The 23,772-nt window shown below is 41.2% G+C and overlaps 1 protein-coding gene across 1 annotated transcript in view; it reads right to left on the bottom strand.

Annotated features, from left to right (window-relative positions):
- LOC110167138 (protein arginine N-methyltransferase 8) overlaps positions 1–11,327 on the bottom strand; it is a 113,699-nt gene extending 102,372 nt beyond the window's left edge. The window contains 1 exon segment of the mRNA XM_055155458.1: positions 11,259–11,327. Coding sequence (XP_055011433.1) covers positions 11,259–11,327 — 69 coding nt within the window.
- Between the last annotated feature and the right edge of the window lie 12,445 nt (positions 11,328–23,772).

Raw genomic sequence — 23,772 nt, 5'->3', positions numbered from 1 at the left:
ACACCTTTAATTCGCAAATTCATCTTGTAGAAACAACAATGATTCTAACATAAATGAACATTCACACAGACAGTGGCTCCCTCTTTTCTGCTTCACTCGAGGAAAAACTAAAACTAAAACACAACACTACACATTTTCACTCTCTGCTTTTTTTGCTGTTGTGCCGGCAATTACTTGGACACCACTGAGCATTCCGGGGCATTATAAACATCACGACCAAACAGCAGCGATTGGTTAAATAAAAAAAGTACCAACCTACCTTCGAGGGAACGAATCCTAATGCTGTGAGGTCAGACGGTTTCCACGAAGTGAAACAGTCTGATGAATCAGGCTACAACATTAAAGCATAGATCAGAAATTATAAATTTGTCTCTTGACTGAAAACACTCTCTTCCACCTTGTGATGTCATGCGGTAATACAGGAAGTGCTTCATTGTGTTTTTAAACTACATACAACCTCATTAGAATAATTTGGCTAATTTCAGCCCTGGAATTGCCAATTCCTTCAGAACAAAAACTAAAAAGTAGCTCCTAACTTGAAAACTATCAGTGGGAAAGAGCATTTTGAGCTTTGGAGATGTAAACAGACTAATAATAAAGTGTTACTCAAATATGCGTGAATGAAACAAAACACAAACTCCAGGCATATTTCTTTAAACCATTATAACATGATTTAAAGTTGGCTTTTTAATTATTTCTATAACAGGGTAGTGCTGTTTTAATGGGTCAAATTCATCTTTTTATGTTGCGAAACAAAAAGTCTACTATCTCCATCTTATCATGCCTTTCTCATTTATTTAACCTTATTAAATCATGCGTCAGTGTTATGTTCTGTAATAAACCAAAGCTAAAAAGCAATTAAACCTTATTTTCAATCTGTCTTGATGAACACAATGAGATGGGGGACAGAACCCGGGTCTCATACAAACATCTGGGTCCAGGCCAAGCTCGAGTCAATAATTACGAGAGAGGCCAGGGGAAGATGTGATTAAGAGCGCCAAGTTTAATACAAAATCCAATGAGGTCTCTGTAAAAGATGCCGAGCTGTGCGGAAAACTCTGCAGACCACAGTGGGATGAGCGGGGCTTTTATGCTGCAGTGAAGGCTTCTGTTCAGGAGTAACATGAGAAGGGAGAGATGCTCTGACAATAACGGGCCCACACTAGGCTAATTTATGATCTATTCTCTGTTATAATGTTGTTTCCTTATTAAAAAGCAGACCTGGAGTTGTGTTTTGTTTCATTCGCACATGTGGATCAGAGCATTTTTTTTCACTTTGGAGTGTGTAAACATCAAGGGTGCTCACACTTTTTCAGCACGTGAGCTGCTTACAAAATGACCAAGTCAAAATACAAAGCCAAGCAAACTGCACTGAAACACTCTGTGCGCCTTTTTTGGACCCTCACCCACAGTTTGAGAACCCCTTCTTTAAGAGAACTTCCTCTGGCACTTTACACAAAACTATGAAAAAAGTGAAGGAAGTAGGTAAGATTTTTAAACCTGTTTTTTAAAGTTCCAAACTGAAGTTCTTTTCTGGTTTTGCAGTGATATTTACCAGCCTCTGCACGTTTGCCAAACCAAACGCACATCGTGTCAAACACAGACGCATTTGTGCACTTTTGTTAGACAAACTTCAGCCAAATGTGGCAGTAGGTCTGTTCTGTAGATCCGCTCTATGCTGTAGACCTGCTTTGTGCCAACACTGTAACACAAATTTAGACTCGTTTTCACTTCACGTTTGGTCTTGCTCTTCTAATCAGCCGCACTGTGGGAGGGGCTTGTGTTCGCTGTACGCAGGAAGGAGCGAGAGCGTGAAAAGGCGAGGGGCGGCGTGCTGACGTGAGGCAGATGGACAGGTAGGATGTTTAGGAAGTTGAACCTGCCCTGTGATGCACGCTGGTACACGAGGGCACACGCTGTCGCAGACGAGCCGTGCATAGGGAGCGTGTGTGTTTGTGATGCGCCGTAGAGTCTCCGCGGGTTTCAAATGAGCGCACAGGCTGCACTGAGACGCCCCACACGCTCCTGCACCCGCTACAAGTTTATTACCAACAGCAGCGGCCGTAATGAAATACGATCACACTTGTTGAGTGTCAGACCTTGAGTGAGAGACAAGACCGAGTCCAAATGCGATCGAGTCCGAGACGAGTACTAAGACACAGCGATCTACCCACACGACCTTGGCGATCGACTGGTAGATTGGGATCGACGTATTGAGCACCCCTGGTCTACATGCACACCAAGAAACCGAGATACTCATATTCCTGTTCACATGATCAAATGTAGTAACGTGGTTTCTTGACCCAATTTTACAAATGCACAAGCTCAAAAATAATACTTAATAAACCAGGAAAACACAAACAACCATGAGCTCCTTTAGTGTAGGAAGCTCGGGAGGCTCCTAACCAACGTTAAAGAGCTATTAGGTATCCCACAATCCACTGCACAAATCAAACCCAACATTTCCAAACACTATAATTTTTAATTTTATTTAATTATTTGTTTAATGAGACAGGGTCAGTGCACAATTCAGCTTTAATTAACTTTAACAGGAGAGATGCATTGTTTCAGGTTGTAGCACCAGTGCTAATTTCCACCTGTCGTCCCTGGGCAGGTTCATTGATTGATTATATTTTTAATTGACTATCAACTGTTCTTCCTTGAGACCTATGTAGCATGTTTTGTTTTGGTACTATTTTGCAGAAGATAGTTAAAAAATACTTAATCATTTATGATTTGTTAAAACTTTTTGTGATTTTAGATAGATTTTTCATTAAAATCTTCTGCATAAATAAACTCAACTTTACAACATATAAACCATAACCACTATGGAGCCACATCCCGTTAGATAATATAATGCAGCTTTGACGCATTTGTTTACATTTTACAGAAACGAAAATTAAAACCACATGACTCATTTGTATAAACTCTAAGTGCTGAAAAAAAACAGCTTGCTCCTTGTGTTCCTGATGTGGTTCGGCTTCTGTTGGACTAAAGGACAGTGGATTATATTTGTTGTTTCTGTGACAGAGGATGTGCTGCTGATGGTGAGTCTGTTCTGTGCGTATATTGTAATGGAGATAGTTCATGTTAAACTTTTCAGAGCTCATACTATGCAGGTCAAACGAGTGAGTGCAGATTAGTGCAGTTCTTTATTTTACGATATGGTCACTTTAATTATGCTGGTCACGTGTATGAACGATATCGTATGAACCTCACAGTACGACATTTATTACGACATTGTGGGAAAGCACACGATTTGGTGGAGAGGCTCACTATTAAGGATGTAACAATATCCAAATCTCTCAGTATGATATTTTCACGATATACATCTCACCGTATGATATTTATTGCGATATTTAGTAGACAAAACTGTTAATATGCTACTTTTAAATGCCATGACAAGACTTAATCCAAAGAATTTAGACTTAAAAGTGCTTTCTTCTTGTCATCTGCACTGAAATGGAGCAAAGGATCATGGTCTATGTAGTTCGCTCTGTCTTTTTTTAGCTAATGCCGCACCATAACTCTTCATTTAAGCAAAGAGACTTGTAATTCGATATTTTGTGATGGTCCACGATATTATTGTGAGAACTCTGATAGTATGATACCACGATATTTTGGTTATTGTTACGTCCCTACTGGTCACTTTATTTGTTTTGTCTACTGTTGTGATGAAAAGACTGAAACATGTTTGTCTTTTGGATGCATGCACACTCAACTTTATATTGCAGTATTTAGGATACTGTGTTTATATGCCACAGTATCCCGATTACTAGCAAAATACACCACCTACAGTATCCCGGTTTCTCATAACTGGGATACTGGCTTATTTGGGATACTGAAACCAGGATACTGCGTATACATGCACCATGACGAAACCGGGATATTCAAAAAACCCAATCATAACCGAGATACTGATGTGCATGTAAACACATAGACAGACGATAGCAGGGGTCTCCAACCTTTTTCCTCTGTTGAGCTACCTTTAAAAAACAAAAATACCAGAGAGCTACTCATTTTAATGTTCGCAAGCAACTGAGTAAATAAAAGAGCCACGGCCTTAGATGGGTACAGTTAGATGCCTATAAAAAAAAAACTGTAAAAAATATTTATTAGTGCACAACGCCAGGAAACAAAATGATACATGTACAGTGGTAATAGGCATTTAAAGGTTGTATAGAGGATTTTCCAAGGAATGAGAAATCCAGCGACTGTTTGTCCTTTTTCAAATGTTGCGCATGCGTGAAACCACCCCCCCTCCCCTACAGCTCCTACGTAGAAACGCCTCCTCCCGCCTCCTCTTTACACCAGAAACAGGTTTGTTTACAGCCGGTGCGCTGCACATGACTTGTAAACAACTAACTACAGTGTTGGTTAGGCAAGACGGAGAAGTGAGGAGCGGGGGGAGGGGGTGTGCGGACATTTCGTTCGCGGACGAGAAGTGAGGAGCAGGGAGAAGAGCGGAACGGGCAGCGGGGACAGGAGCAGGAAAGGGGTGCAGAGAAGAGTGCGCGGAGATTCAGTGCGAATGAACTAGCTACAACACGCAGCAGCAAGCGGACTCTTTCTTTGCCTTGAAAATTACGTTTTCAGACATAGGATATCGCTTTCGTGTCCTGAAAAACGTTTGTCTAGCTCTTGGAAATAAAGTACGTTTTCATAATAAGCAGAAGTTTCCTGTCCAGGAGTAATTTGTGGACCAGTGCGTCAGTCTTTAGACCCTTCGTCTGCTTCAGTCGCGCCATCGCTGGAATGAATCTACAAGAATCACCTTAGTTTGGCTTCGCTGCTTTTCCCCTTGTCTTCTTCTTTCAGCGACCTCAAAAATGGACTTTCTTTTGCGGTGAACTGCTCCTGGATTCTTGTCGCCATTGCAACAAACTTTGTGCGAACTGCGAGGAAGATATAGGTAAAAAAAAGCCGCTAAGAACTGTTGCGTTGGTGGAGTAAACGGCGTCTGTGCGTCTTGCGTCTGTGGACTGCGTGACAGGCGTACGTAAACCACGTACCGGCGGCGCGCAGGCAAGTCAGTTACACTAGAAACGTAGGGAGATTTGACAGCCTGTCAGCTAACAGATAACGAGGCAATGTCGTTATCTATTGGCAAATGTTTAGCCCCACCACGTCCAGAGTTGATGAATTTTTATTCTCTTTTTTTTGGTCATCATAATTACAAGGCTACTGCACCTCTATAATCTATCATTGACAATTTGAAACAAAATAAAAAAAAAAAAAAATCCTCCATACAACCTTTAAGTAATCAAAATGTTGTTATTCAGCACAATAGGAGCTACTTGAAAGGGGGAGGAGAGTCACTGGTAGCTCCCGAACTACAGGTTGGAGACCCCTGGACCAAATGATTACTCAAACATGTCAGAATGAAACAAAACACAACTCCAGGTAAGTTTTTGAGAAGGTAACGACATTATTACATGACTTAAAGCTCACAAGAGTCAATTTTACGTAATGCAGGACCTTTAACCCAATGTGAAAGAACACTGTGTCCCCTCTGTATCTGCGCTGGAGAGCCGGAGAGCTGGAGAGCTGTCAGTCAGGCAGAAATGGGGAGTGGGGTCAAATTGGGCAAGTGAATAATGATAATAGCATAATGACAAAATATCGTTCTGTGAGACTGTGAATAAAGCCTCAAATGATCGCAGTGGGAGGTCTGCTTCACTGTCAAAGATCAAGAAGAACAGATTTCTCTTCACCATTACCTGCTTGTATCCATGGAGATGCGCTTTCTTTACCTAAAAAATGTCCACAATATAGCATTAAAATGATCATGTGATGCCCATAGACTGTATAAAGAAGTGGACTAAGTGAGTGACGTCGCCCTTAGTGCTCGGCTCCAGTCAAATGAAGCTCATCGAGGTTTGCAGTTACAGGAGCGAATCTGGAGCCGAGTTTCATATTTGGAATTCCAACCGCGAGTATCACAGCAACTAAAGAGCCAATCCGGAGTGAGGCTGTTGAAGGTAAGACCCGTTCCCGTCTGGCGCTCCAAGACAACTTACAAAGTCTGGGGAAAGTCTGAGGAAGGGCTGAGGAACGCTATAGCCGGAAACACGTCGGGACTTTGTAAGTTGTACATTAAGACATGCCGTAAATTAAGGCATTTTATTTTAATCAGTGTGTGGAATTCAGTTGGGTTTGCATGCCACACGACTCGGTGGTGATGTATGTGAAGTAAACATGTACGCAACGTGAGAAGATCTGACCAGAGTTTTGCGTCTTGGGCAGCGTGAACGGAAATGCTACGGCGGAGCATATTCAACTTTTCCACTCTGGAGGATGGTTTCAGATTTTTGCGTTTTTAAGCCCCAAAAACGCCGTCACCGTCTAAACGAAAGGGACTTCCGATAAAATATTTTGTTGTTTTTACCCGTTTTTAAGTGTTCTCGTGTAAACAGACCCTCAAACCTCGGGGAATGAAGGCATCTGATTGGTCCGTTATTTTTGTTCATATCTTGATTTAGGGACAAAATAGCGAAATGAAAAATTCAGGATCATGTAGAGCAGGTTAATACGGAGATTTTAAGACCAACATGGCAAGGTTCACAGCAGCAGTTACAGCGAGACGGACGACAAGATCCTAATGTAATCAGTGTTGGGAAGGTGACTTTTAAAATGTATTCCCCAACAGATTACAGATTACACACACCAAAATGTAGTTTGGAACGGAATCCATTAAATTACTTAAAGTGAGTAATGTAATCTGAATACTTTGGATTACTTGATTTGCTGTAGAGAAACAAGAAGATGAAGATGTTTTATCTGCTAAAAGAAAATAAAAAGCCCAGACTGTATTAAAAATATTATTGATAGAAGAGGAGGAGACATGTCCATGCAGCATGATTTAGTCCTGTTAAATCCTGTTTTAGTCCTGTTTTAGTCCTGGTTTAGACCTGGTTTAGTCCAGGTTTAGTCCAGGTTTAGTCCTGGTTTTAGTCCTGGTTTTAGACCTGTTTTAGTCCTGGCTTAGTTGGGGTTTAGTCCTGATTTAGTCCTAGTTTAGTCCTGGTTTAGTCTGAGTTTAGACCTGGTTCAGTCCTGGTTTAGATCTAGTTTAGACCAGATTTTAGTCCTGGTTTAGTTCTGGTTTTAGACCTGGTTTAGATCTAGTTTAGAGCTGGTTTAGACCTAGTTTTAGTCCTGATTTAGTCCTGGTTTAGTCCTGGTTCAGTCCTGGTTTAGTCCTGGTTTAGTACTGGTTTACTCCAGGTTTAGTCCTGGTTCAGTCCTGGTTTAGATCTAGTTTAGACCTGGATTTAGTCCGGGTTTAGTCCTGGTTTTAGTCCTGGTTTTAGACCTGGTTCAGTCCTGGTTTAGATCTAGTTTAGACCAGATTTTAGTCCTGGTTTAGTTCTGGTTTTAGACCTGGTTTAGATCTAGTTTAGAGCTGGTTTAGACCTAGTTTTAGTCCTGATTTAGTCCTGGTTTAGTACTGGTTTACTCCGGGTTTAGTCCTGGTTCAGTCCTGGTTTAGTCCGGGTTTAGTACTGGTTTACTCCAGGTTTAGTCCTGGTTCAGTCCTGGTTTAGATCTAGTTTAGACCTGGATTTAGTCCGGGTTTAGGCCTGGTTTTAGTCCTGGTTTTAGACCTGTTTCAGTCCTGGTTTAGATCTAGTTTAGACCTGATTTTAGTCCTGGTTTAGTCCTGGTTTAGTCCTGGTTTAGCCCTTGGAGGGGGGATACAGCCCAAAATATGAAAACAGGAAAATACCGCCGTGTAATCCATTTATTTCAACAAAGTAACTGTAATCCAATTACCACTCACTGAAAGAGAAACTGTAACCGAATACAGTTACTCATAATTTGTACTCTGATTACATAACTCCGGTACATGTAATCTGTTACTCCCCAACACTGAATGTAAGTCACTTGGAGCCAGAGGCAGAAGGAGCCAGAAGAGCCTCCTGGAGAACTTCCTATTTGGAATTTCGCTATGTCCATTCATATACACAGTCTGTGGTGACGGCCGAGTTACAAATGTGCGGAGAAGTGAGATTTTTTTGGTTATTTTTACGACGCAGAACACCAAGAAACCCAAATACGAAGTCTTAACTAGTTTACAACCGTTACGTAATTGGCACACGCACCCCCCACCAAGAACACGCTTTTTTTTTTTTTTTGGCCTTTGAAAAAGAAAACAATAAAGGAATAGTCCATACTGGTGTCTCTTTTCATCCTCCTGCACTGAACTGCGTGGCTCCAGATCAGACCGAGGCTGTGGAAGGAAATGAGAGACCGGCTCTGTAATTGGATGTGCAGATACGAAGCCTGGACTGTCCATAATAACTCCCTATACACTCAGACCGGGTTGAGACTTGGTATTGATAAACTCCGCGCTGCATCGGTGTCATTCGCGCGAGGCAAGGTCAAAGGAAGGCCATTAGTTCACGGGGAGGCGGTGAAGAAGAACCAATTTGGTGTGGTGCCATTACTGCACTTAGGGCTTCAGCGATAAGAGCGGCAGATAGAGGAGCGGGAGAGCGCGATCTTTCCTCTCATTATAATGTAGTGCATGGTTGCCGCGGCGTCTGCTGATACTGCGCCGAGCTCACTACGAGGGAACTTTTTAGGATGAATAATTTAAGAAGCGTACAACTCTGCTTCCAAATGCGCGCTTTGAAAATCTCAAGCAAAACCTTCACGTACAGTAAGAAGTCAAGAAGGCAAGACAAAAGTTAAAGGTCCATTATTGAACAGAAGTGAGTCTTGTGAGCTTTAAATCATGTTATAATGCGGTTAACTTCTCAAAAACAGACCTGGAGTTGTGTTTTGTTTCATTCACATGTGTTTAAATAAGCCTGGTCTACATCTCCAAAGCTCAAAATGCTCTAAACCACCTTGTGATGTCATGTAGTTTTCAAGTTAACCGCTACCTTTTGGCCAGGCAAGGCAAGTTTATTTGTAAAGCGCAATAGACGCATCAAGAATCTCGGACTTCCGGTCATTGTGCAGTGCATACTGGGAAGGATTTTCCGAAAAAGTGAGCATCAAACCGCCATGTTTGTTTTCCCAGTGCGATGCATCTATTGACAAAGTCGATATTTTCTAGTCTTTTCAACCATATCACTTTTGTTTCTGGTTCTGATATTGTCATATTTTAGTTTTGGGATTCAGACATTGTAATTGTCTGGATGTTGGATCCTAACAGCGGAAAACGGCTCGAGAAATTTGTTTGCGAAGTTCATAAATGCAAAAGTGAATCAGATGTGTGTGACTGCAAACCTCTGTTCAAACTGTTTCCTCTTCATAAAAGAATTGAAAAATAGTGAAAGGTGAAGGCGATGGGCAGGATTGATCCACAGGAAGGACGAAAAAGGAAACCTTTAACTGTCTAAATCATCCTGAGTTTGCAGCGAACATTTTGCATGTGGAGCACCATCAAAGCAAAACCCCGACCCCTCACTCAACCTCGGTTACGAATTTTAAAAGTCAACGCCAAAGCAAAAGGCACCAGCTGTTCGCCAAGAAACACCTTCCACTGCAAAGAGACCAAGACGTGATGTTGCTGTAAAACCACAAGAACAAGAAAGTGCGAGCTCAGCCTGTTTGTCTTCTGCACCTCTCGCTTAACAAACGGGATCCCACTTTGTTGTCACTCCACATACAAAATGTTCGCTGCAAACTCGGAATGATTTAGACAGTCAGAGGTTTCCTTTTTCGTCCTTCCCGTGGATCAATCCTGCCCATCGCCTTCGCCTTTCACTAGTTTTCAATTCCGTTGGGAAGAGAAACAGTTTGAACAGAGGTTTGCAGTCACACACATCTGATTCCCTTTTGCATTAATGGAGTTCGCAAACACATTTCTCGAGCCGTTTTCCGCTGTTAGGATCCAACAACCACACAATTACAATGTCCGAATCCCAAAACTAAAATATGACAATATCAGAACCAGAAACAAAAGTGATATGGTTCAAAAGACTAGAAAATATCGACTTTGAAAATAGACACATCCCACTGGGAAAACAAACATGGTGATTTGATGCTTTTTTCAGAAAATCCTTCTCAGTATGGATTGCGCCATGACCGGAAGTCCGAGATACTTGATGCGTCTATTCGTACAGAAAGTAATTCATAGTGCTTTACAGAATAAGAAATGCATTAAAATCACAATAAAAACAAATCAGAACTTAAAATTAAAAAGAGAGAGAGACATTAATTACATAAATAAGAGTGTGGAATGAAAACCTTTCAGTCATATGCAGCTGAACAGAATCGTTTTGAGTCTGGATTTAAACAGAGTCACATTCACAGTGCGAGAGGGTTCATATGGCACTAACATGTCACAGATGGACTTTGGTGCTCGGCCGTGGAGAGACCTGTGCACAAGTAGAGCCACTTTAAAGTCTCTGAGCCACAGGAAGTCAGTGCAGAAACCTGAGTACAGCCATTTTTGCCATTTGTTCAGCAGAGATTGGCATTTCCAGGGCTGAAATCATCCAAGTGATTCTAGTGAAGGTGTATGGAGTTTAAAAACACAGTGGAGCCCTTTCTGTATCGCCACATGACATCACAATGTGGGACAGAGTGTTTTCTAAGCCTAAATCTGCAGGGTTTGTGTGTTAAACATGTGTGAATGAAACGAAACACAAGTCCAGGTCTGTTTGTGACGAGGAAACATTGACATAAATCAGAAAATGCAGTGAAATGGGACTTTTAAGCTAAACTTTCATGTTAGTAAAGAGGTTTTTTTTTTTTTGCAGTCAAAGAGATGTCAGTGTGTGGTAATTGCTCTCAAAATCATTATGTTTGCAGTTCGTCCCGTGAGGAAAAGAAGCAGCAGCACCTTGGACAGCGCCTCTCCACAGACCTGCTCCCTGGAGAGCTCTCATGTGTAACATCATCACACTGGACTGATGCCTAAAACTACAGAAGCCAAATACAAGACTTCTGTTCTAAATCCAGTCTGTCTTTAGTTTAATAATGTAAAGAACATTTCATTCAGAATAGGACATCACATATTTGTTGAAAACACATCACTGAAATAAGTTCTCTTGTGTATGAAACACGTGATTTACTCATATTCTTCGCATTTGTAAAGAAATTGTCCTGTAAGTTTAGGTTGAGCACATTATGACACAGTGTTGTGTCACTGTAATCTCGTCAGTGAGGGTTGTTGACCGTGATCTCTGCATCTGCACCTTCAGTTTGGTGCATGAGTCCAGAGAGCAGGAAACTTCTCCTCTCCAGAATCACACTCCGCATCTTCAACAGTTACATCTTAAAGCCGAGGTGTCACTTACCTCACCGCTCTCAGACTCCGCCATTTTTCTCCTGAGGAGCATGCAGCGGGACGAGTGCTTAATTCCCATAAGAGCGAGCAAAATGTGCCCAAAAGTTCAAATGTGAAAATCCTGCACAGCGCGTGGCCTTTGGATACGAATCATTTCCAAACTGCAATGTCAAAGAACAAACCCGGCGCAGGTCCTCGGAGGAGACACGTCCAGACTCGTGGATTTCATGGTGCAAAAGTTTGCCTTCCGCCGGTGCGCTTCCCCCGCGAGCGTAAAGACACACATCATGTGGCATCAGAGGAGATAAAAGAGTGCGCGTGCGTCCGTGCGTCCGTGCGTCCCATGCGCACAGACACCTGCAGCTGCAGCGGGTCTGCGGAGCCGCGGCTCGTACGCGGCGGAAGAGCCGCACACACTTTTTATCCGCGGTGATTGATTCTTCACTGCAACGTTGTTTCTAAAAATAGCACGAGCCGCCTGACACGCACACGCGCGCTCCAGCCTCGCGAGGGCTTTCTTTAGACATGAATATTGAAGCAGCACGTGCCATCCGGTGTGTGGACGCGGGTCTGCGGCGGTGTCGCATCTGTCCGGCTGCGCGCGGAGCTCAAGACGGACGGGCACAAAGTTGGTGAAGAGGAGAGACGTGTGGCTCTGACCACGCGCCTCTCAGCTGACCACTGTGTCTCACTGACCACACACACGTGACGATAAAACACGAGTCGATTCAGAGCAGGGTCACGCGAGGACAGAGCACAGAACGCGCGCACAACAGGCTGTTTCACTGCAGCACCATCAGTTAGAATAAAGACACATCTCCCCGCGAGAGTCTGCCTTTAAAACAAACCTCTGGACCTCTGGACCTCTGGACCTGCGCCACATGCCCGGACCTGGACATCAGGAGCAGGATCATGATTGTGTCCTTCAGGAGAATGTTTAGAGCAGAGCTGGAGCCTGCACCATCAGGGAAACATGACACATCTGAAGCACTGCTGCTGTAGTGAACTTCTCTATCAGAAAACTAAAGGCTCGTTACAAATGAGCTCAAGTCTTTAAAAGAATCCTGAACTTTGAGAGTCTCTCCTGCTCTAATGATCCCACAGGTTTACAGATTCATTAAACATTCATGATTGAGCTGAGCAGATGTGATCCTCCAACAGCTGTGAGGGTTTGTGCAGTGAAATGTTGTTTTGAGACTTTCTGCAGTAACACAAGATTTAGATATTTTGCTTCTTCAGAGGAATTACAGCCGACAGGGATCAGATCTTTCTTTCCTCAGGACCACATTTCACTGTCACTCTGCTCTTCTGTCATGACTCCTGTGAGTGAGCACAACTCTCGCCTCTTTTTTACCTGCTCTATTTTAAGTGCAGGCCGTTCCTCTTTGCCACACACCCACACTCTCTCACTCTCACTCACTTACTCTGTTTTACATTATTCAGCAGAGTAGGAACCAGCAGCCATCAACACGTGGCTCCTCCTCTGGTCTCATCCACAGATTATAAACCAAATCCCCACTCTCACTGTGTCATGTTATTATAAAGTCAGTGACTGGACAGGTGCACAGAGAAGCACAAGTGCAGCAGTGTAGAAGAACACTGTAGTGTGCAGTTTTGTCAAATATTATTTTACACAGACAGTGTTGGGAAGGTGACTTTTAAAATGTATTCCCCTACAGATTACAGATTACATACACCAAAATGTAGTTTGTAACGTAATCCACTAAATTACTTAAAGTGAGTAACGTAATCTGAATACTTTGGATTACTTGATATTGTCATGTTTTTTTAAAACTACATGAATGTACCAACCACATCCTGAAAATTCATGTTTGTTCTCTTCAAATTGTCTGTTGAGTCCAAGTCTCCGTGAACAGACTTTTGTTTTACTGTAGAGAAGAAAAGACCAGGATCTTAACATCAGATGTTTTATCTGCTAAAATAAAAAAAAAAAAAAATACTTAATCAGATTAAAAATAATATTGATAGAGAAATGATTTTTATATGAGATCACTGCTGCCTGGTTTATTCCTGCTTTAGTCCTGGTTTAGTCCTGGTTTTAGTCCTGGTTTAGTCCTGGTTTTAGTCCTGGTTTTAGTCCTGGTTTAGTCCTGGTTTAGTCCTGGTTTAGTCCTGGTTTAGTCCTGGTTTAGTCCTGGTTTAGTCCTGGTTTAGTCCTGGTTTAGTCCTGGTTTTAGTCCTGGTTTTAGTCCTGGTTTAGTCCTTGTTTAGTCCTGGTTTTAGTTCTGGTTTAGACCAGGTTTAGTCCTGGTTTAGTCCTGGTTTTAGTCCTGGTTTTAGTCCTGGTTTAGTCCAAATGTGAAAGCAGTAAAATACCTCCGTGTAATCCATTTATTTCAACAAAGTAACTGTAATCCAATTACCACTCACTGAAACAGTAACTGTAACTGAATACAGTTACTCCTAATTTGTACTCTGATTACATAACTCCAGTACATGTAATCTGTTACTCTCCAACACAGACAGGCACAAGATTAAATTTGGTGAGCGGTTGCTGTATTAACCAAGAAAGATTTTGATTTGGAATTTATTCAGTTTGTTTTTATTTCTCAGAAGTAAAAACATGCATTTTTACTGTGAGTTGACTTGCCTCTCCACAGGTCTGACTTGTACGTTGGTCTGGTGATGTGTGATTTATTTGAGACAAGTTTTTATAGAAACCTCCACCAAAAAAGTAAAAATGTTCTAAAAGTGCCATATGCAATAGCCAGAAAAATGTACCATAAACAAAAGTGTGTCTCTGCAGTGAGGAGGAGCTGCTCGGGGATAAACAACGTACGTTTATAACTCCAAATAAATCAATCTGACAGAGTTATGGAGCAGATCTGTGGAATCAGGGGAGCAGATGTCCCACCACTGACACATACTCCCAGAATCCTCTGTAACTAAACATCTATCAATCAAATAATCTTAAAAAAATAAATAATAATAATAATGTATGAGTGTAACTACATGTATAGTATATATGTTATACATCACATACAGTGTCGGGGAGTAACAGATTACATGTACCGGAGTTATGTAATCCGAGTACAAATTATGAGTAACTATTCGGTTACAGTTACCGTTTCAGTGAGTGGTAATTGGATTACAGTTACTTTGTTGAAATAAATGGATTACACGGCGGTACTTTCCTGTAAACCAGGACTAAACCAGGATTAAAACAAGGTGTAAACCAGGACTAAACCAGGTCTAAAAGTAGGACTAAACAGGACTAAACCAGGTCTAAACCAGGACTAAAACCAGGACTAAAACCAGGACTAAAACCAGGACTAAACCAGGACTAAACAGGACTAAAACCAGGTCTAAACCAGGACTAAACCAGGACTAAAACCAGGACTAAAACCAGGACTAAACCAGGACTAAACCAGGTCTAAAAGCAGGACTAAACAGGACTAAACCAGGTCTAAACCAGGTCTAAACCAGGACTAAAACCAGGACTAAAACCAGGACTAAACCAGGTCTAAAAGCAGGACTAAACAGGACTAAACCAGGTCTAAACCAGGTCTAAACCAGGACTAAACCAGGACTAAACCAGGACTAAAACCAGGACTAAACCAGGACTAAACCAGGACTAAACCAGGATTAAAACAGGATTAAACCAGGACTAAAACCAACTAAACCAGGACTAAACCAGGTCTAAAAGCAGGACTAAACCAGGTCTAAAACCAGTCTAAACCAGGACTAAACAGGACTAAACCAGGTCTAAACCAGGTTTAAACCAGGACTAAACCAGGACTAAAACCAGGACTAAAACCAGGATTAAAACCAGGATTAAAACCAGGACTAAACTAGGACTAAACCAGAACTAAAACCAGGGCCAATTTGAAGAGAACAAACAAGAATTTTCAGGATGTGGTTGGTACATTCATGTAGTTTTAAAAAACATGACAATATCAAGTAATCCAAAGTATTTAGATTACGTTACTCACTTTAAGTAATTTAATGAATTACGTTACAAACTACATTTTGAGGTATGTAATCTGTAATCTGTAGGGGAATACATTTTAAAAGTCACCTTCCCAACACTGATCACATATGTATAATGTAGTTATATAGCACTGATATTAACTTGTATTTAGTTCTATAGTAAGTAAGTTTTTTATTTATATAGTGCTTTTCACAGACATTTGTCCCAAAGACGCTTTACAGAGCATTAATCATTCACTCCAGACCCGGTGGTGGTAAACTACTATTGTAGCCACAGCCGCCCTGGGGCAGACCAATCGGTGCCATCCGTCCCTCAGACAACCAACACTCACACATTCCACTTTCATACTAGGCAATGTGGATGACAGTTTTTGCCACTGGTGCCCCCTGTGACACCTGATTTTCCCTGTGTCTCCCATCCAAGTACAAACCAGGCCCATCCCTGCTGAGCTTCTGAGATATGATGAGATGAATGGCCACATAAAGCACTGTTATTTAGTTATATTTAAGTAAGTAAGTAAGTCTTTATTTATATGCGCTTTCACAGACATTTTCTGTCCCCCAAAGACGCTTTACACAACATTATTCAACATTATTCATTCAGCATCATTCATTCACTCTATACCCTGGTGATGGTAAACTACTATTGTAGCCACAGCTGCCCTGGGGCACACTGACAGAGGCGCGGCTGCCATGCCACTCGGCGCCATCGGTCCCTCCGACCACCACCATCACTCACACACACACACCGCTTTCATACTAGGCAATGTGGGTGAAGTGTCTTGCCTAAGGACACAGTGATTGAGTTGATTGTATTTAACTGACCTTGACTATCAACTGTTCTTGGAGACCTGGAGCATGTTTTGGGTTGATGGGGGAAACCGGAGCACCCGGAGGAAACCCATCCAGACACGGGGAGAAACATGCAAACTCCACACAGAAAGGCCCAGGCGACCCGGGGATCGAACCCAGAACCTTCTTGCTGTGAGTGAGTGCTAGCCACTCAGCCACCGTGCCGCCATATTTAGTTCTATAGCTCTGTTATAAATATATAGACACTATACAGTTTTATACATTCACAAAAGTCAGAGTCAAGTGAGAAACACTAATAGTATTGCCCTATATATGTTGCCATTTCACCTAAATCTCAGCAATAGGCTTCATTACAGGTCAGATCTGTGGAGAGGCAACCCTATTCACAGAGAGAATTGTGTATTTTTGAGCAACAGAACCCCACATATTTAATAAATGTAAGATAGATGTGTTTAATGTCATACCTTGGAACATTCCAGACAAGGCAATACTATTACCTCCACCAGAAAAGTTCCACAACGCACCTTTAAAGTTGCTCTAACAAGCCTGATCACTGTATAGACAAAAAAAGCTGAGTAATGCATCTACAAACATCTCCAAAAGCACCAAACACAGAATATTGTCTTTTTAGCTCATTAGAAAAGTGCCAGAGACTGCAGCAGAAGAGGAAAGTTCTCCATCGTGGAAGTTCCAGCCCGTCTCGTGTAATTGTGTTTTGGAGTCAGACGCTGATGCAGAGCGCTCAGACTGAGTGGTTCTGCTTCCCTTTCACCTGAGGATACAGCTCTATGTGTGTAACCTGATTAAAGGTCGGGAAACGCTTTGAAACCACTTCTTTATAATGGAAAGAGGAAGCGCGTGGTAATGTGGAGCAGGTTTAGCAGCAGAGTCTCATTAGAGATGGGGAAAAGCTGGGCCCACATCACGTCATCAAAACATACAGAGTTTGGTCAAGTTTCCCGAGTCAGTGGACTTAACCTGACGCGAACAGATCTGTGTCAGTTGTGTATTTCCATGTTTTATTTCCTCGTTGTTGTTGGTGTCGTATTTTTAATCTTTTTTTTGTAAACTTGGGGGAATAGACCTTTTTCAGAACGGCCGGAAGTGTCCCGCTGTGGGTTTGCAGAACTTCCGGTGAATGGTTTTCTGTGGCAAAATGTGTGTGTAAATGTCTGGAGTAGAGGTGGGGACTCGCAAGTCGTGAGTTGGACTCGAGTCAGACTTGAGTCGCTATTTTTAGGACTTGAGACTAATAAAATGGACTAAGACTTGGGACTCGACTTGGATTTGAAGGCCTGTGACTTGAGAAAACTTGATGCTTCTCTTAAAAATATATGGTTTTAGAAAATACTTTTGTCTGTACAGCTGGAAAATGCGGTGATTAATTTTCCAGGAACAAACTGGAACATGTCCTTCTCCATTCTGTTTGTGACTTTGGTTGTAATTGAAGTACTTTGATGTGGTATCCTCAAATGTACTACAGTAATACGCAGTACAATACAAAAGGAACTACAGAGAACATGATCCTTCATGACAAAATAGCTGTTATTAAAGGGACAGTGCGGATTTTTGGATATAGGACCTCATTTCCTAGTGATCCAGAGTGTTGGAGACGTGTGGAGACACTTTTTAAAATATTCCATCCAGTCCTTGTATTTGCAGAGGTCACTGGTGCTAGACTAGTGCATGTCAATGGTCAGTTATCCTGCCACTAAAAACAGTCTTACCCACTCCACAAAACACCCGAAGAAAATCTATTATTACTCCAGACTGTCGATGTAAATGTCTGTGTCGATAGAATAATGTTTGAAATAAAACTAACCTTGTATCACATGAATCGTCACATGTTGAGGGACTATTTTCTCATTATCAGTCCGCCGCTGCAGAGCTTTCTATCAGGAAGTACAACTCACTGCTGCTGCTCAGACATAAATCCTTCAAATGTAAGGTTGGGTTTAATTCAAAAATTATTTTTATCAGTTCTATCAGCAGGTGATGGAGCCTATTTCATGCAAAATCAACTTTTCAGAGCTTTCTACCTTCTAAGAGTGATGTGTGGGCCTTGTATATGTCACCGAAGTGGTTTTTAGATTGATTTGGCGCTTTTTCAAACAAATTGCAACGTATTTCTTTCACCCTCCCACATGACAATGAACTAAAGCTGCTACAACGACGATGCGGCAGATACACCTATGATGCGTTTGACGTAGCAGAAAGCGCTTCACACCCGCCCCCCTCCCCGCTTCCACCCAGCATCGGCTGACAATTCCCACACGAACACCTAAACAAAAGCGACAGCATAATCTCATTCTTCTACACTGCAGTGTTCACGATATAATAAGTTTATCTACTAGTGTTTATTAATATTTTACCAACCAGTAATGTTCAGTTGATGTTGACACGGTGCTTGAGCTTTGTGCACCTCAAAGTCCTCGTCTGATTCCGGGACCAACACATGCGGCTGAACGCGCTGCGCTGTATCACCATGATGATTAAAAGTTTATAGGTGAGTTTCATTGTTGACAAAAGCGCACGTTGCATGCTGGGAATTATTTTGGTCGGTGGCAAGAAACACTAATTCAACATGACGGACGGAGCGAGAAAGCACGTAAAGGGTATTGATCCTGGTTATTTATCCACTCTAACGGCAGAGGACCCAAGACCATTTGACCAGAAATTGGTCATAAGCATCGACGGACGCCAAATCACCCTTTTCAACCCCGACAAAGCCTGGACCAAACCAAATTTCTGGTCAGAATCGCCAACTACCTGGACAAATATTCACCTCTGCGATATCCACAATGACTTGGTGGAAACTCCTGGGCCATTCACAGCAGAAAAGATGAAAACCTCCAAGAGTCTCGATGTGTTGTTGAACTTGTTGGAGTCCATGGTTTGCTAGGATCTTCTACGTTTGCTCTGCGAATGTTTGAAAGCCGTTTAATTCAAGTTAGCGGTTCTTTTCACTCTCAATACGAAAAAGACATTTTCCTTCTTTCGTGCATCTATTTGTGCATCCGATAATGCAGCAGGAATTTACCATTATCGGGGATAAATATGCGAGGTTACGCACTGTGTTTGACGCTATCGTGTTTCTTGCCTCTGTCCAAAATGTTTCCCAGCATGCAACGCGAGCTTTTAATAACAATGACGTCAGCTGAAACTTGCCTATTCCTACCACTATCATTGTGCACGCCTGTCTCCCCCTCCCTCCCTGAGATGGCGGAGGAAGGGCGGCTCACTCAGAACCTACGTCACGTTTGGAGGGCGGAGCCTGTACTTTCTCAGGACGGGCAGGGGGATGAGCAATAGCCGGACTTTCATAGTTCTTGGTCTGTGACGCCTCCAAGAAATCAGTAAGATTTCAGAACTATCATGTAATGGATGTTCCAAAACCCAAACTGTGCTTGTTTACATGCAGAAGATACAATGTGAAAAGAGTTATTTTGCAGGAGACGGGCCCTTTAAGGAGAGATCAGAGCACAGAGTGATTCCACACAAACACAGACAGAACATGCAAACTCCACACAGAATCCCGAGTTGTTTTTATTGTGAATCTGGAGCGATTTCTGTCACTTTGCACAAACATCTGGCTCTGCTACATTTCCTCTCATGAATCATCAGAAACAGAAGAAACAGACTCACAAAGCAAACAAACATATGGGTGAACGGTCTCGTTTGGAGCTTGAATTTGCATCTCCGCAGCAGCAGGTCTATTTATTGCAGCTAACCAGGTTTCACACCACGGACCGTTATAACTGCAGCACCAGAACGCGGCGAGAACTCACTCACACAACAACAAAACTTCAACAAACTTAGAAAACTACTTAAAACATTCCTGGATCCATGCCACTATTTCAGCACACCATCATTACGTACCAAAACAGCTGCCTCATTTCTTTTCTTGTTGGAAATGTACATGTCCTTTGTCTGTCTGCCTCTATATTTTGTGTTTATTTTATTTGTTATGATTATGATTATGATTATGATTGATGTCTGTGTTTTGAATTTACACATTTGGAGTTTGGAGAAACGCAATTTCAATCCCCCGGTGTAAAAGTCTGTTACATGTTGAACAGGTGGGTTTCACGTGGCGTCACAGGGCTACGTTTGTCAGCACGCAAAATCAGATGGAGGGCAGGAAGTGAACTGACTGGAGGAAAATGCCGATGTGTTGTGTAGTTTTACGGCCGTGCCAATCGTTCTAACCGAAAGAAGGAAAAGCGATTTTTTTTAGAGAACCGAATATAGTCGTCCACAAAGGTCAGAAACGGGAAAAGGTGACAGAACAACGCCGTAAAAAGTGGATTACAAAGCTACGTCTGAGGTCGGGAGGAGCAGAATTCGCAAATGCTCGTGTCTGCAGTGACCACTTCGTCAAAGGTTTGTTACGAAGCTAAATTGTTTTTTGTGGTTTACCTAAACATAAACGAATCATTAACGACATTTGTTGACATTAAATAGATCAGGTTACTGCCGATACACTGCAGTTTGTCCCATAACAGTCTATACACATAATATAAGAGAAACACTCATCCTGGTGAAGACCAAACAATAATCATCATTTAGGCGTTTTGCACCAAGGTTGAGGACACATCCACTGACAAAAAAAGTTATATGCCTCCAAACTTTTGTCCGCCTTCATCTGTTGTCTGGTGTAGAACGATGTCTGAAGAGCTAAATAGTTCGTGATCTCCTCTGCCTCTGCAAATCTTTTACTTCGGTTGAAAATTCTCTAATTTTCAATAAGATCAGGGTCACGTCCAATATATTTGTCGACTAACTGCTCGTACTTTTGCCTTGCTACTGGCTCTAAATCCTTACAATAAGAACTCTTCTCCATATCTGTGTTCTCCAGAGCCGTGTTTGTTGTGTTTGTCTTCACTTCCTGCCCTCCACCTGAAATTCGCGCATCATCGTGATCACGTGACTGAAACCCTCCTATTGACAATAAAATTCACTTTACTTTGACCAAATCCACTTTATTTATATAGCACAGTTTATAACAGTTTTCAAAGTGATGCACGGATAATTTAAGACATAAAAATAAAAGACAGTAAATCATAATTAAAAACAATATATAAAAAGTGTTAAAATGCCCAAAGCTAAAAACCAGAGGCGGGACCAAGTTGTTGTTGTTTTGCAAGTATCAAGTAAGTTTCAAGTCTCTGACCTCAAGTCCGAGTCAAGTCCCAAGTCAAATACAGGCAAGTCCAAGTCGAGTCTCGAGTCACTGGTCCATAAGTCCAAGTCAAGTCCAAGTCGTCTGCTTTGAGCTTCAAGTCATTTCAAGTCTTTAAACCAAAGCACCAAATATAGTATTTATGGAGTATTTAAATAAGAGTAATAGAAATGCAAATTTTTCCATTTAATTGCCTTGACAAAATCTTAGTGTGAATCATTACAGTCTGAAGGAGTTCAGTTTTAAAAATGCTTAATAACGGTTATTTTGTCATGTATTCTGCACTGAAATGGAAGGATCATGTTCTCTGTAGTTCCCTCTGTTTTACTGTATTGTACTGCATATTACTGTAGTACTTTTGAGTATCACAGTACTTCAGTTACATCCAAAGTAACAAACAGAGAAGTGGGAGGGACATGTTACAGTTTGTTCCTAAAATTCAGCACTGCATTTATCAAGTGAACAGAGAAAAGTATTTTCTAAAACATATATTTTTTAGAAGCATCGAGTCTTCTCAAGTCACAGGCCTCAAGTCTGAGTCAAGTCACAAGTCACTGAGCTTCAAGTCCAAGTCGAGTCCCAAGTCTTAGTCCATTTTATCAAGTCAAATCTCAAATTCTAAAAATTGTAACTCATTCATGACTTGTAAGTTCCTACCTCTCACCACCTCTAACTCAGTCCTAAAGCAGAACTATTCTGCAAAACTGACTTTTCAGAAGTTTTAACCATGTTATAGTTATTCCCCCTCACAATTTCCTCACCCAAAAGTTATATTTGGAGGGGTTTGTGCATGTTTGAGTAATCTTTAATTACTTATTTCCAAGATGCCATTTTGCCAGTCAAATCTTGTCCACTACTCTCGGTAGTTATTTCATTCTTTTGTTTTATTTTCTTAATCAGTAACACATGTAGGATTTGACATGGTTGCAGAATTGTTTTGGTACAATAACAAAAAACAAAAAAACCCTGCTTGCCGGTGTGATCTGCAGCTGTCGATCAGAGTGATGACGTTTACGGCGACGTCAGCTCCCAGTGGAAGTAAGCGGACTTGTTTCTTTTATTAAGTCATTTTAGATGAATATTACGATTTAAAATGTCAAAATTATAACATAATGATGCACAAGCGTCATAGATTATAACTATACTAGAGCGGACACAAGCACAATCAGTCACAACAGTTGTAACTCTCCCATGATTACATAAAACGGGGAAAAAAAGCTCGTTAGTGTGATGTGCCGCTATGCATCAGAGCGGCAACATCAGCTTCCACTTACATTTTTCTAACGTGGAAGTAAGCAGACTTGTTTCTTTTACAGTATTAAGTCATTTTAGATCAATATTCCAATTTTAAAATGTCCAAATTATGTCACTGAGTGTCACTGATTATAACTACAGCAGACGCAAGCACAATCGCTCTTAGACTTAGACAAACTTTATTGATCCATAAGGGAAATGACTTGGACACAGTAGCTCACACAAAACATAACAGAGAAAATAGAGTAAAAACTATAAAAATGGCAATAAAACTTCTAAATAAGTAGTAATAAATAGCAAATAGCAAGCGACTGGTGTCAAATAAGGCATAATTATATAAATATATGTACAAGTAAATACAAAAAAAACAGAAATATAGTAAGATAAATACAACTTATGAGAGTTTTATACAAGAGGTCACAAGAAAAACAGAACAAAGATGATATGACACACTTTCTAACTAGGAAATGAGGTCTGGACTGTCCCTTTAACTCAATTCTGCATAATATTAATTGTATTTCTTTATAAAAAGCTGTAAATATCATTGTTTTGATGAGCTGGTGAGTTTATGTTACGACTAAGCAATGAAAAAGTGAGGTGGATTTACAAAAAAACACCTCTAAAATAAAAGCAAGGCAGTTTTCGTCCATGCATGAGCTAAAATGATAAAACATGTTTATTTTGTAATTCCAAATGAGCTTAAACGGGCCGGTCAAAGTTAACCAAAGGGACGTAAAGTGGCCCGGGAGCTGGACAATACCCCGGTTTGCTTTAGATCATTACATTTATACAATTTTGCAAAACATTTTACATTTTTCCCCACGTTTGGCAATATTTTAGGTTTAAAATCACACCAGGAAATTCTGTAACTGAGACCAAAACTCCTCTAATGTACACAGAGATTATGATTTGTCAAATAAAAATATAAGAAAACACCTTTATGTTGTTGAAATCATGTTTAAACTATCAGAAAAATGTGATTTTTTTTGTAAATTTTGCTGAACTTTTGGACAGAATTCCAAATAAAACCAAACTCTCTACTTTCTGTCATTTTCAACACATTTTTTTTTACTTTTCTTCACAAATTGCTTCTTGATTAGTGTAAAAGTGTAATTTATCTTCCCAACAGGTATCGTCCCAGCATTTTAAGTAAAAATTAGAGTCACACACGCTTTAAAACCTCAGATTTACGCTGATAGACTAAACCTAAACATATGTGTCTGTGCGTCCGTGACCGCTCCTGATCACAGAGCCCAGATGAACAGATCCATCAGACACGAGCTCAGTGGGAAACAGCAGCTGCTCATTTGATGGTGTGTGTCTA

This window comes from Boleophthalmus pectinirostris, unplaced genomic scaffold (assembly GCF_026225935.1).
Source record: "Boleophthalmus pectinirostris isolate CB_2022bp ecotype Guang Dong unplaced genomic scaffold, ASM2622593v1 HiC_scaffold_2, whole genome shotgun sequence".
Taxonomy (NCBI): Eukaryota; Metazoa; Chordata; class Actinopteri; order Gobiiformes; family Gobiidae; genus Boleophthalmus; species Boleophthalmus pectinirostris.
This window is presented reverse-complemented; position numbering and strand designations above follow the sequence as displayed.